Source organism: Rhinopithecus bieti, unplaced genomic scaffold (assembly GCF_001698545.2).
Source record: "Rhinopithecus bieti isolate Rb0 unplaced genomic scaffold, ASM169854v2 scaffold_1467, whole genome shotgun sequence".
Taxonomy (NCBI): Eukaryota; Metazoa; Chordata; class Mammalia; order Primates; family Cercopithecidae; genus Rhinopithecus; species Rhinopithecus bieti.
In genome coordinates this window covers 2,787,117-2,801,326 of record NW_016803692.1, presented here as the reverse complement: position 1 = coordinate 2,801,326, position 14,210 = coordinate 2,787,117, and the positions used below count along the sequence as shown (strand labels likewise).

Genomic DNA, 14,210 nt, shown 5'->3' with positions numbered 1-14,210 from the left:
GTCACCTCGCCCGGCTAGTTTTTTGTATTTTTTAGTAGAGACGGGGTTTCACCGTGTTAGCCAGGATGGTCTCGATCTCTGACCTTGTGATCCGCCCGTCTCGGCCTCCCAAAGTGCTGGGATTACAGGCTTGAGCCACCGCACCCGGCCAACTTTTCAGAGAGTTCTTTTCAGCCTGCATGTTTGCTTTTGGTTAACTGAAATTTTCTATCTTTTTAAGAGTGTTGGTTACGTTAGGGAGTTCATATATAGTTTAAATAGCTTTAAAGTTTTAAAATTCTTAATTTTTTTACTGACCAACTGGTCATAAAATGAACTTGGCCAGTTATTGATATTACTGTTAAATATATAAATCAGAAATTTTGCACAAAATGAGATTGAAGGCATCAGTTAACTGACTTCAGTGGGAAATCTCTCTTATCTTCCAGTCTCATATAAAATTACATTTTCCTTTTGGAATGGAGGTTGAAATAAATTGCAAGAGTCTGCCAATAGGAATGTAGCATAAGTTTTTAAAATGTGATGCACCATGGCTCACCAGGCCCATCGTCCTTCAATTTGGCATTGCAGTCCATTCCCAGGCCTATTCAGAAACTTCCAGGAGGAGGCCCAGATTATATATTTTAAATTAACCACAGAGTTAATTCTGATGCCTAGTCAGGTGTGGTAGCCTCTGCCTGGGGTTTACACAAAAGTTTTCAGGTCTTCTTCCTAAAAGTATCCATACTGATAACATAAAACATCACTAAAACACGTGACCTGAAAATGCACATAAAGAGAAAATGTTGTACAACTAATGATTACTTTCTAAATTAATAGAATCCTAGATACTAGGATTTATAATTGAATGATAATATTGTAAAGTCACTGAGAGGAGGAATCATGTTATTTCTCTTTTATATACTGTGTCTTAATAAAAAATCCCCCACATGTAAGGGATATAAATACTAGCAAGTGTTATATGACACAGGAAAGGGAAAGGAACCATCATGTATTGGCTGTGTTAGTATTGACCCTAGTGCCTATATTCTCATTTATTCCTTGCATAATAACTATCACTATTTTATAGATTTAATAATTCAGGTGCAGAGAGGTTAAGGTTAGTCAAAAAACAAAGTTATATTGAGTTTTTGTTATGTGTCAGACACTAGGGCTAAATTTTGAGGAAGCAAAATTTAGTAAGCAGGTTTTTGTAATAGATGGTGTATTAATTCATTTTCACACCACTATAAACTATACCTAAGACTGAGTCATTTATAAATGAAAGAGGTTTCACTGACTCACAGTTCCACATGGCTAAGGGGTGGCCTCAGGAAACTTACAATCATGGTGGAAGGTGAAGGGGAAGCAAGGCACACCTTACGAGGTGGCAGGAGAGAGAGAATGCAGGGGAAACTGCCACTTACAAAATCATCAGATCCCGTGGGAACTCACTCAGTATCACAAGAACAGCATGAGGGAAACCATCTGAATGATCCAATCAACTCCCACCAGATCCCTCCCTCAACACGTGGAGATTACAAATCAAGATGAGATTTGGGTGAGGACACAGAACCAAACCATATCAGATGGATTTACAGTCCAATAAGTGCATTGCAATGTTAAAGGGTCCTTATTGAAATTTCTACAAGATACTATGAAGCTGTAAAGGGCAGAATGGAAATTCTCAGGAGGAAAAGTAGAAAATGAAGAAACATTTCGGAAGTGACTTTTTGGCTGAACATGAAGGTAGTTTACAACATAGAAGACAGAGGAGGAGCAAAGCCTTAGAGATGCCAAAGGCTAGCAAGTTTGGGAACTGACAGGCTATAGTGGGGTAAATTAAGAGACATGGAACACACAGCCAGAATGAGAATAGAGAAGGAAGCAAAGTTCCAAGTCATAGAGTTTGCCGTTGGTATATGAAGGAGCGGATTGTAATGTATTAACAATCATGAGCCAACAAAGGGTGTTAAGCAGAGGAATAAGAGGAAAGACTCTCAGGCAGCTGGGAGGTGGACCAAACAGAGAAAACAAGACGGAAAAGTTACATAGGAAACTGCAATCATCTGAGGGAGGGACTGTGATGGCTTGGGTGATGGATATTTCATTGGAGATGGAGAAAAGATGATGAAATGGAGAGACAGTGAAATGTATTGGTCTTGGTTACTTTTTAGGAGGGAAAAGGTAGGAAAACTTCCAGTTTCCTAATTTTGGTGATGGAGTGCATAGTGGTGACATCAAGTTAGGAAATACATGAGGAGGAGGAGCAGATGGGAGGAAGGTGATAAGGTCAATAATGAACATGAGGAGTTTGAGGAGCATGTGAGACCTCCAAGTGGATTTTGGAGAGAGCTGGAAGATTGGGAGTTGAAGGTTGGAATATAGTGTGTTAGTAAATAGGTGGGAAGTAAGGAAATGGAGTTTGGTAGTACAAGGATGGAGAGATAAGATGATTCCAAGAGAGGAATGCTGAAAAGGGTGCCATGGAGAGAGTAGTGATGGCTTGAAATGGTAAATTTGAGGAGTAGGAAGGAAACCAAAAAGAGGAGGTAAATGGATTGCCGAGGAGCACTAAGGGTCTAATGAGATTGAAGGCCTGGTTTAAGGTAGGAAGGCTGCATTATGACCATGATTTTCCCCAGCACTGTTTTACAGTGATTGTGCAATTGAGCCAAGGTTATGCAATAGCAGAGCAGACAGGAAAAGGACAGAGGATTAAACTATTTTAAACGTGGATTTAGAATATTTCTATCAGGCTGGGCATAGTGGCTCATGCCTGTAATCCCAGCACTGTGGGAGGCCAAAGTGGGCAGATCACTTTAGCTCAGGAGTTCAAGACCAGCCTGAGCAACATGGAAAAACCCCATCTCTACTAAAAATACAAAAATAAGCCAGGCATGGTGGCACAAACCTGTAGTCCCAACTACGCGGGAGGCTGAGGTGGGAGGCTTACTTGAGCCCAGGAGGCAGAAGCTGCAGTGAGCTAAGATTGTGCCACTGCACTCCAGCGGCTAAGTGATGCCTTGTCTCAAAATAAAATAAAATATTTCTAACAAATTATTGAATATTTTACCACGTAGTTTACCATTATCTATATCATTTCATTGACAATTTCAGGTAGTTGAATTCTGTACAGAACAAAACCACAACAAAGAAGCTCCAAACATGCAAAATACAAAATGCAGTCTCCGAAGCACATGGGAAGTGATCCGTGATTCTGAGGACTTTAAGAAAACCACTCCTACGACAACACAGCCACCCAATCCCACCTTCTCATTGCTGCAGATTGGACAAAGAATTGTGTGTTTAGTCCTTGATAAATCTGGAAGCATGGCGGTATGTTCAATGAGTCTTGGTCTTCTGGATGCTGGTCACAGATATGCATGTTCTGGACCCTGACTCGGAACTGGTTGGGAATAAACATAACCCGAGGGCCAGAATAGTTGTAACTATAACATTGTCTTCAGAAATGCCCACCTCACCTTTCTTCAACAAAGATTCAGCATCAACTATCTCATTTGCCAAATTGAATTAATTTTCAATTTATGAGCCAAGATCTGATGAATTATATGAGCTTAACATTTTTAATGTTTCACTGACAATATATAAGTCTATAGGTCCACAGCCTTATGTATTACTCTGTTCTCATACTGCTATAAAGAAATACCCAAGACTGGGTAATTTATAAAGGAAAGAGGTTTAATTGATGCACAGTTCCCCATGGCTGGGGAGGCCTCAGGAAATTTACAATCATGGTGGAAGGGGAAGCAGGGATGTCTTACATGGCAGCAGGAGAGACAGAGAGTGAGAGAGTGAGAGAGCGTGAGAGAGAGAGAGAGAGCACGCACAAAGTGGGAAGAGTCCCTTATAAAACATCAGATCTTGTGAGAACTCACTCACTATAGCGAGAACATCATGGAAGAAACCACCTCCATGTTCCAATCACCTCCCACCAGGTCCCTCTGTTGACATGTGGGGATTATGGGGATTACAATTTGAGGTGAGATTTGGTTGAGGACACAGAGCCAAACCGTATCACCTGATACAGAACTTATCTAGAATTATTACTAATGCATTGAACTTTAATGATTATGTAATCTGTTTTTATCTTTTACTATTTATACACTGACCCTAAAATTCTACCCAAAGATGCTGCTAAATATAAATAAGAAATTTTTCCCCCTAGGATATGCCTCAAGTAAGCTTATGGTCATTTGCTCTACATTTATGCAACCACTTCCAAATTCCCTATCGCCTTTTCTGTTATTAGTCTTTCCATCTAAATGTAACCTGTTTTTCTTTTGCTTCTCCATTTAGACTGGTAACCGCCTCAATCGACTGAATCAAGCAGGCCAGCTTTTCCTGCTGCAGATAATTGAGCTGCGGTCCTGGGTTGGGATGGTGACATTTGACAGTGCTGCCCGTGTACAAAGTGAACTCATACAGATAAACAGTGGCAGTGACAGGGACACACTTACCAAAAGTTTACCTACAGCAGCTTCAGGAGGGACGTCCATCTGCTCTGGGCTTCGATCGGCATTTACTGTGAGATGTGTTTTTCTATTGTAGTTTAGAATGTTTGCAAATTATGTTGCTTAACAAATTTCCATTTCCAGTGTTTTCATGCATGCCTACCTAGGGTCCAACTGGATGAGAGAGCCAAGGTCAGAGCAATGGTTCAAATGATGCAAAGATACAAACCTCCAAAGATACTAGTAACCAATTCATTTACGCTTTTATGCTTTTTTGCATCTGTGCATTCATGCTTTTCTGCATGCGTATCTGCATTCAAAATATTCATGGTGTGCCTTCTACGTGCCAGGCAATGTGCTAGGCCCTAAGAATACCATGAGGGCCAAATAGACACTACCCTTCTGTCATGGAACTTACCATCTTATTGGGGGAGACACTTTAACCAAAATATAACACAAATAAGTATATATTTACAAACTGCAATGAATGCTGTGAAGTAAAGGTACACAATGATGTAAAAAAAGTATCTTCTATGGGAATAAAGAGGTCTGTGAATATGGTTAAGCTTTGAGGCAACTGAACACTCCAAACTTTAGGGCATATCAGACCTCCTTTTGGGAAAGCAAATAGTTTATTTATTGAAGCAGGAGGGCTTGGGGACTGTAATTATGATTGTATTGGGGTAATACCTAAAAATCCTCATCTGACCATCCAATCACATCATTCCTCTACTTAGATGTCCTGTCTCCCCATTTTCAGCGAAATTAAGAAAAAATTTCTCTATCTAATGTGTAAGATCTATCATGATGCAGCCTTTATCTACCTTTCCAGGCTTAAGCACCAGGGACTCTCTGCCAGGCAGCCTGTGTTTAAGCAAACCGGATAACCTGTCCTTCAGGGCTTCTACATCTTTGCCACACTAGGTCCTCACCAGAGCACTGTCTCCTCCCTTCTTTGAACTTTTAATCACGCTCATTCTTCAAAGACCCATCTCAGACACCACCTGCTTCTTGACATCTTTCCTGATTCTTTCAACCATATAGAATTGCTTCCTAAACCCTATAACTCTTAAAAGAAATGCCCTCTTATAATATCTAGCTAGTCTGTCTTACATTCTAATTATCCATTGCAATTGAGAATAACTACTTTAGGAATACGAGTTATCTTCTTACCTCCTAGACTGCTAGCACAATATCATTTATGCAGGAGGTTCTTAGTAAATAAAATTGAATTCATTGTTTGATGCACTAATAACACCTGATGTTTAGTTGCTGCAAGTATAAAATGCAATATTCCATCTTTACCTGGAGGCTCTTTAGCCACATGAAACAGAACAGGAGATTGAAAGGGGCTGGCAGGGATAAGGTCTCAGAACCTCGCAGTATCTTAGGCAAGTTTGCCCTAAGCCTGCTCGTTGGGCACATCACACTCAATAGTGCTGTTCCATTTTCCCACGTGGCAGCAGAAATCTGTAGTTTCCAGCTGACACTGCTTGATGTGGACAATGGGCTTGACCATTTCTTCAAGTGCTTCTGTCCCTCTGACCATTTTGGTCCACTTTGAAGATCAGTTCCCTGAAAGTGGTTTCTATCGCATATACAGTTAGCTACGAAACCCTTCTCCAGATGCCTGCATGCATCTGCATTTCATTACCCTGTCACCCACCCAAGCCTTGACTAAAAGAGCAAATAAGGGAGGAAAACAGACAATGAAATCACTTGTGCTGTACCAAACTCTCACTATGCAAGACCCTAGGGGAGATGACTAATGCCAGATGGCACGGTGGTGAAGAGAGAACTTCTGATTCTGCATTTTCCATTCAGATGAGTAAGAGAGAGAGTGGTATACCAGTGGAATTTAGGATGCCCCCTGGAGTGGAGTCTGGGTGTGGGGTGAGAGAAGCTCATGTGGCTTCAGGGTGATGAGGCAAAGGACCTTGGATGTTATACTGTCTTCAAGATCCCTGCTATCCTGCTGCAGGCCCTGGTCAGGTCTGCCCTGGGCTCCTTGCAGTGGTGTCTGCTGTAGCCATAGCAGTTTGGCTTGTTCTCCTTTGTTCTCTTGGCTTGCTCAGGGCCCAGTGGTCCTTCCCTACTGACTCAGTCCCACCCTGGCTCTCCCTGTTGGAGAGGAGCCCTGAGCACCACCCTGTCCTCCGTCCAGCCTCTAGCCACACTGTTCACTCCTCAACCTCTGTGGCAGGATTATCTTTCTCTCACCTGCCAACATTCAACTCAGCTGTCTTCTGTCTCCCCTTTAGGATATGTGGGAACATTTGCCTGTTTTCCATGACACACGGCAGTTATGGGAAGTGAGACAAGAAAATCCAAATTGGGCCTCTCTGGCCTGCAGCTTATTAAGGCCAAAGCCGTGATCACAGCTGACAGGCTTCTGGGCTCTGGGCTCCTTGACACAGCAACAGTCACAGTTCTGTTCTCTTCTAGGGAGTGAAGGCAGCCTCCTCTAATAGCTGAAACAGGGAGAGAGGTGGAAGCCTCCTTTCCCTTCAACCTTCAGAGGACACCTTCTTTTCTGAGATTCTAGGCCTTTGGAGGATGCCTTCTTATCTGAGATTCTAGGTCAGAGAGATGCTTAGGCTTGACTGCTTGTTTCCCCTATTTCTGGGTCTCTCCTTCCACTCTTTTTAGGGGAAGAGTGGACTCTTGCTTTCTTTTCTTAAATAGATAGCATTATTATTTTATCTAATTTTCCTTCCATCCTAATCTTATTCAACATTGGCAGGAGTATCCTCTCTATGCCGTGTAAAAAAATAAATAAATAATCCAAATGTACCAGGAATAGTTGAGACACAGGTGTCACACAACAACTAGGAACTGAGATTAATGGAAACGAAATGTTTTGCTTTAATCAGAAAGACTGTTAAAAATATTGACAACTCATGTGACCTAGGTAATGACCAATCAAAACCAATGCCAGGCATAAATAGCTGGTATTGTCCGACTGGTGAATATCATACAAATTAAAGTCTGCCCTGGGTCTAATATCCCCCCAATATAATCCCCGTTAAATGAGGATGGTTTCTGAAGGCGTCTTGGAAGCTCTGAAAGCCTATCAAGGAGAGACCACGTGAAGGAAACTAGGAACACCTCCTTTGCTGTTTCCCCAGTGCTGTCCACCCCTAGAGTTGCCCTGCATCCCACACCATCCCTCTCTACAGCAGACTAACCAAGGGGAAAGACAGCAGTCAAGTTCCATGAATGCTGCTGGGTTAAGATTGTATCATTTCAAGGCAGACAGATATTTGGTCATTCCCAGACACTTTGGTTTATTCCTTCTGGAATTTCTTTTCTCCTTTCCTGTAAGCAGAATTTTCATAAACACCTTGGCCACCCTGAGTCTGATAACTCATGACCTGAATTCTGTCCTTAGGTGATTAAGAAGAAATATCCAACTGATGGATCTGAAATTGTGCTGCTGACGGATGGGGAAGACAACTCTATAAGCGGGTGCTTTAACGAGGTCAAACAAAGTGGTGCCATCATCCACACAGTCGCCTTGGGGCCCTCTGCGGCTCGAGAACTAGAGGAACTGTCCAAAATGACAGGTGAGGGATGATTTGCTGAGACCCCCGGTATTGTCTCTCCTACTGGACTGTGAGCTCCAGTGAACTGGGGAGTGGGGGAAAGCTGGGATGGAGAGAGAGAAGATAACCTAATTGGCCAACTAGCCACCCTTACCCCCAAATGACTATTTGAATGGACTCTGCTGATTTATTTTAAAGCTTTGGATCTAGGACTAGGGCAGTGTGGAGAAGAGAGAACTAGCACAGCACTCTAGTGAGGACTTAAGACCTTCTTCCTGAGCCAAGAACCACTCCCTTCCAGTGGCAGCTGGCCAAGAGACCCAGAGGAGACAGATGACAAGCCACTAACTACATAACACCATGGCACAAGTGCTACATTAGCAATAGGAAGTACAATAAAGCACAAATAAGGGAGCCTTTAACTTTACCTGGAGAAGAAGCGTTCAAGAAACAGGAGGAGTAGCAAGGAAGGGCAAAGAGCCTGTTAAACAAGGCAAAAGATCACTCCCAAAATAGAATACAATGCAGTTTCTCCATAAAACCTTAACGTATTGTGTGTCTAACTCTCATACACAGTCAGATGGTTAAAATAGATTCCATATGTCACCAGTTTCTTTAGCAGAGTAGGTGAACACTTTTTTTTTTCTTTTTTAGGGATAATATTGTGGATCTCAATTATCATACTGAGTTGCCTTCTGAGGCCACTAAAATGCCAGAACTGTATATTCCTAGTACTACCTGTCCTAGACTGGGTTTCTTAGAAGCAGAGCCTGAGACAGGGATTTGGGTGCATGCAATTTATAGGGGAGAGAGTGCTCAGGAGAAAAGGAAGGAGGAAAGGATAGGGCCAAGGAAGGAGCTAAGCACTGATGCAGACGTAGGCAGTCTAGCTGCACCCCCAGGGGACTCTGGAATTGAAAGTGCATCACAGACTTTTCTCACCTTGAGGCAGGAGGGTGGACTTTTCCACCATTGTGTCTATCAGTCTTTGACTGTGGACTGTCAGAACAGGGCAGAGGAGAGGGGCATGTTATTTCTCTATGCAGGGTGGCCCCTTTTAGTAAGACAATTCTCTGGAAGAGGAGGCAGCTATAAGCCAACGCCTAGAGCAGCTGGGAAGAAATGCACTTGGCTAGGTACGGAGATGTGGGTGGGGCATCAACAGCCTTACTGAAATTATTTCCTTAACTTCAGATGGAATCATAATAGTTAAAAAGTACTTTCACATCAACTAACTTAGTGACACCTATTCTAAATAGCCCAAGACTGCCTGGCCTGGTGTAAAATCCTGTTTTTATGATATACTACTCTGTAACTGTCCCTTTGTCCACTGTTGTTTCTTGCTGTTGTCACATATCTGTCTTTCCTCATTTAGAAGAAAACTCCAAAGCCAGGTTTGTTAGAATTATGTTTCAAATAAATCAATAGTCTTGGAGTACGGCTTAATGAATTCTCTCAAGTAAAAGTACAGGACCTTTAATATGTAGATTTCATGGCATAAGTTTATATCATAAGTTGATATCAAATTGTATCAGAGATTCATGGCTGCTTTGCAGATAGTTAAAGTAACCAGGTAACTGAGATGTTGCTGAAGCTATTATGTACTAAGATTTAAAAATTAGTGGCTGGGTCTGGTGGCTCACTCCTATAATCCTAGAATTTGGGGAGGCCAAGGCAGGTGGATTCATTGAGCCCAGGAGTTCAAGACCAGCCTGAGCAACATGGTGAAACTCATCTAAAAAAAAAAAAAACAAAATTAGCCAGACATGGTGGTATATGCCTGTAATCCCAGCTACTTGGGGGCTGAAGTAGGAAGATCACTCGAGCCTGGGAGGTGGAGATTGTAGTGAGCCAAGATCATGCCACTGTACTCCACCCTGGGCAACAGAGCAAGAGCCTGTCTCAGAAAAAAAAATAAATAAGTTAAAATAGTATCAAAGTCTGAGTTAATGTAGGCACCTATTTGATGTTGATCTATTTACACTTTAATAACACAATGGGATATTTATTTTGTATATTCTCTAAACAACAGCTAAAATGTTGCAAATATTTGCTTACTGGTAAGTAATTTCTGAAAATGTATTGCATTTTAGGAGGTTTACAGACATATGCTTCAGATCAAGTTCAGAACAATGGCCTCATTGATGCTTTTGGAGCCCTTTCATCAGGAAATGGAGCTGTCTCTCAGCGCTCCATCCAGGTTGGAGTTCTTAATCTTTGGTTTTTCATATTTACACACAATCATAGCCAAGATGAAGAATTTAATGGCTAAAAGTTTTAAGTTTTACACTCTTCTGGTACTGAATTAAAATTAAAATAGAAGGTCCAGCCTGATATTAGACATTATTCCTAAAATGCAACACTACTCATTTAAACAAGGCAATTAGTGTTTACTTGTTTGGAAGCAATACCAAGTGACTTCTTCATAGAAATCAGCAGATAAAATGTCGTAGGTCCAAGAATTCTTTTTTAACATCTCTAAACAAGCAACTAGAGCAATGTAGTTGGCTCAGAATTTTCTTCAGAGTAGATCATCTCAATTACAAATGTTCTGGGACAAGTGTCCAGGGACTAGTTGTTTTATTTTTCCATTAAATCAAATTTCTGATGTTTGCCAAGATTTACATATAATGGACAGAAAGTGCTTTGTACTGTAAAAAGCCAGCGGTGTCAGTCTAGACGCCTGGATCTTGGCCCTGGGTCTGTCATTAACTATGTGACCTGGGCAATGAACTTCACCTCTGTGGACTTTCATTTCTCCACCAGGTATAGACCAGAAAACTTCCAATGGCCCATCTGGTTCTAAAATTTCAGGAAAACCAAATTGCCTTTCAAAAGTCTTGGGACTATTAAGAAAAAAGAAAAAAAATGCATCTTTTTTCAATGCTTTTTTTAAGTAATTGCAGAAATTATTTGCGTTAATTTTAAACTAGAGAGAGTGAACAATCAACATTCACACTGGTGTGAATTATAATTTTTATGATGAAAGTTCAGATAAAGATAAAGGAATATCGTAATGTCAAAGCCTAATAATGACAGATTTTGAAACCACAGGCTTTCTGGCTTATCAATGGAGCATTTACTCAATCTAGGAAGACACCAATTATACCCATCTGGGTTATTCTGGTTCAGATTTAGAAAATTAAACTCAAGGGCCTGGTTTGGGAAAATGGAGGAATGTGTCCTAGAAAAGTAATTAAAGTGATAAAAGGACAAGTTCACATTTAGGAAATTTCTGCCTGTGATTTTTGTATTTAACAAACCTAACAGAGAGAGAGCGAGAGAGATGGAGAAATGAGCAAGACTCATTCACCAGCGTGCCACAAGAACCAGGTCTAATAGCCCTTTACTTTCTCCACATGCCAGCTTTTAATCTACCTGTGAAACTAGGAAATCTGGCTCCATGACCAGCCCAGTCTGTCTTCTAATAGGTGCTAACTTTGAGACAATAACTACCTAGGAGATAATCCTCAAAATCACATTTTCTAAAAAAGTCTTCCCTACCTCACTCCCTGCTCTGCAGCTCCCTCATCTATTCCAAAAAGTTGGCCTTGGCTTACTTCATTTATCTCCACGGGGCCTGCAATACTCCCTGACTGACCTAGCAATTAGGTAATTCAGACAATTTCACCCACAATGTGTAGGTGTCACACACACCCACAATGTGTGGGTGTGATGAATGTCAAAGGATTGATAGAAATGAAATCCTATAGGAGATCAGAGGAAAAGGGGAAATTTTTTACAACTGGTAAATGAGATGGACAGCAGAGAAAACTTTACAGAGAAAGTAAAATTTGAATTTTGAAGAATGAGTAAGGCTTGGACAAATAGAGAAGACTAAGAAGGCTTAGATAAATGGAGAAGACAAATGTAAAGCCTTCTAGGAAAAGTAAAGAGTATGATAATAAAGTCAAAGAGTCAGGGATTCACAAGGATATTTTGGGGAAGTGGTCTTGTTTGGGTGGAGGAAGGGAACTTGTGGAAGCTAAGGCTAGAAAGATAACTTAGAACTGCATCATAATTGCTCCTAACACCAAATCAAGGACTCAGGCATTACTGAAGTCTTTTTGATGGGGCACTGGGAAGAGAGGGGCAGAAGGGAAAAGACCATGTGATGGGAGCTGTATTCTCCAGAAAGTAAGAGCTGTTTTTCTTAACAGCTTGAGAGTAAGGGATCAACCCTCCAGAACAGCCAGTGGATGAATGGCACAGTGATCGTGGACAGCACAGTGGGAAAGGACACTTTGTTTCTTATCACCTGGACAACACAGCCTCCCCAAATCCTTCTCTGGGATCCCAGTGGACAGAAGCAAGAAGGCTTTGTAGTGGACAAAAACACCAAAATGGCCTTCCTCCAAATCCCAGGCATTGCTAAGGTATGGAGTCAGCTTTTTTTGTTTCTCATAATTCAACAAGATAAAATAAAGCTTTTACAATATAATTGTAGCATTTTAAATGTTGGTGGTGGCTAAAAGGAGAGTCAGTATTGAATCAAAGAGAGAACAAGGAAAAAAGTCTCCATCCAATGAAAATCACTCAGTATGCCAGCAAGTAAAGAGAAAGGAAATAGGTGATATTTTGTCCAGGTACTAAATGGAGAACCTTCAAATTACATAGTAATCAAGATGCAAAACGATCCTCGACGTTTTGGGATCACAAAAACGATTTGCTTTGTCTCAGAGACTCGTCTCTTATAAAAACAAAGCAACAATAAGCATACAGCTTTCAGACCTCACCATCCCCCTGACACCCCCCGTGGAATTTTCTTGACAATGGGAACGATATCGTTAGTTCAAACACACTGAAGCTCCCCATGGCTGACAGAGTATCAAACATGCACACCTCTTCTTAGATATGCTTCCAACATGCGTGTATCAGAAGCTTTTCCTTTACGTGACATTGAAGTCAGGTCTGTGTCACCTGAAGTTATTCATTGGAAATGTTTACACGTGTTTTGGTTCAGGTTGGCACCTGGAAATACAGTCTGCAAGCAAGCTCACAAACCTTGACTCTGACTGTCACATCCCGTGCATCCAATGCTACCCTGCCTCCAATTACAGTGACTTCCAAAATGAACAAGGACACTGGCAAATTCCCCAGCCCTATGTTAGTTTATGCAAATATTCGCCAAGGAGCCTCTCCAATTCTCAGGGCCAGTGTCACAGCCCTGATTGAATCAGAGAATGGAAAAACAGTTACCTTGGAACTACTGGATAATGGAGCAGGTAATCACCCAAGAAATTGGAAAGTATATATTTCTTTTTCCAAGAAGCAACCAGGGAATGCCAAAAGGGCACAGTCTGGTGAGGGCAGTTAGACAGGCAAGGCAGAACAGCACTGGGGTCTGGTTGGGAGAGTTCTCCACTTCCCCACAATTCCTACGTTTCAAAATGCTGGAAAATATGAAGGCTTCTGCAAGCCCCAAAGCACATTAATAGCTCAACCTCAATGGATTCAGAGTCTCTAGGGAGTTGTCATAGGGTATTCCACAAACCCCAAAAAAAGAAAAAGAGGAAAATTCATAACTATACTGTGGTAGGTGCTTTGTATATACACATATGTACACACACATATGTGTGTATGTATATATACACAAATGCATGTATACAAAGACATATATAATCTTTGTTTTTACAATATCTTCACTGAGGCTTTCACTTTTAGAAAGCAGCAGACGTAGATTCAAGCACAGTCCTATATGATTCCTGTATCTATGCAGATTCTATATTAGCTTGCCCCAAAAGTGAAAATTCTGCCCCTTATTCTTGTCTTTAAGAAGTCTATTGGGGAGAGACAGAAAGAGAATTCTACATTTCTTTTTAGAAAAAAACATGTCTTCTTACTGTGAAGCAAGTAATCATACTAGAATGAATCCTGTGAATGAATTTCCCACCTAAATCTACCTTGGGGAGAAGTCATGAATTTTATTAAATAACCATACAACATTTTTTTCCTCCACAGTTGCATATAGCAGTTTAATTTAGTTCAACAGATGCTTATTGACTAGTTACCTTGTGCTGTGTTGGGTGTAACAAAGAAACAATATCATCTTAGATTTCATTAAAAAAGTCAACAATTCAAGAAGACAGAATGTATACCTAAAACCACACACACTACACACACAGTGATAAAAGAAGTAAGCCTTACCCTCAACACACCAAAATCTTAAGCTCTTGGAGCTAATGCTGAATTTCTTGTTGCTTTGAAAATG

General features: G+C 41.1%; 1 protein-coding gene across 1 annotated transcript in view; it reads left to right on the top strand.

Moving 5' to 3' along the window:
- CLCA1 (chloride channel accessory 1) overlaps positions 1-14,210 on the top strand; it is a 34,722-nt gene that overhangs the window by 15,029 nt on the left and 5,483 nt on the right. The window contains 6 exon segments of the mRNA XM_017851090.1: positions 3,100-3,318; positions 4,300-4,527; positions 7,846-8,020; positions 10,093-10,199; positions 12,160-12,375; positions 12,963-13,224. Coding sequence (XP_017706579.1) covers positions 3,100-3,318; positions 4,300-4,527; positions 7,846-8,020; positions 10,093-10,199; positions 12,160-12,375; positions 12,963-13,224 — 1,207 coding nt within the window.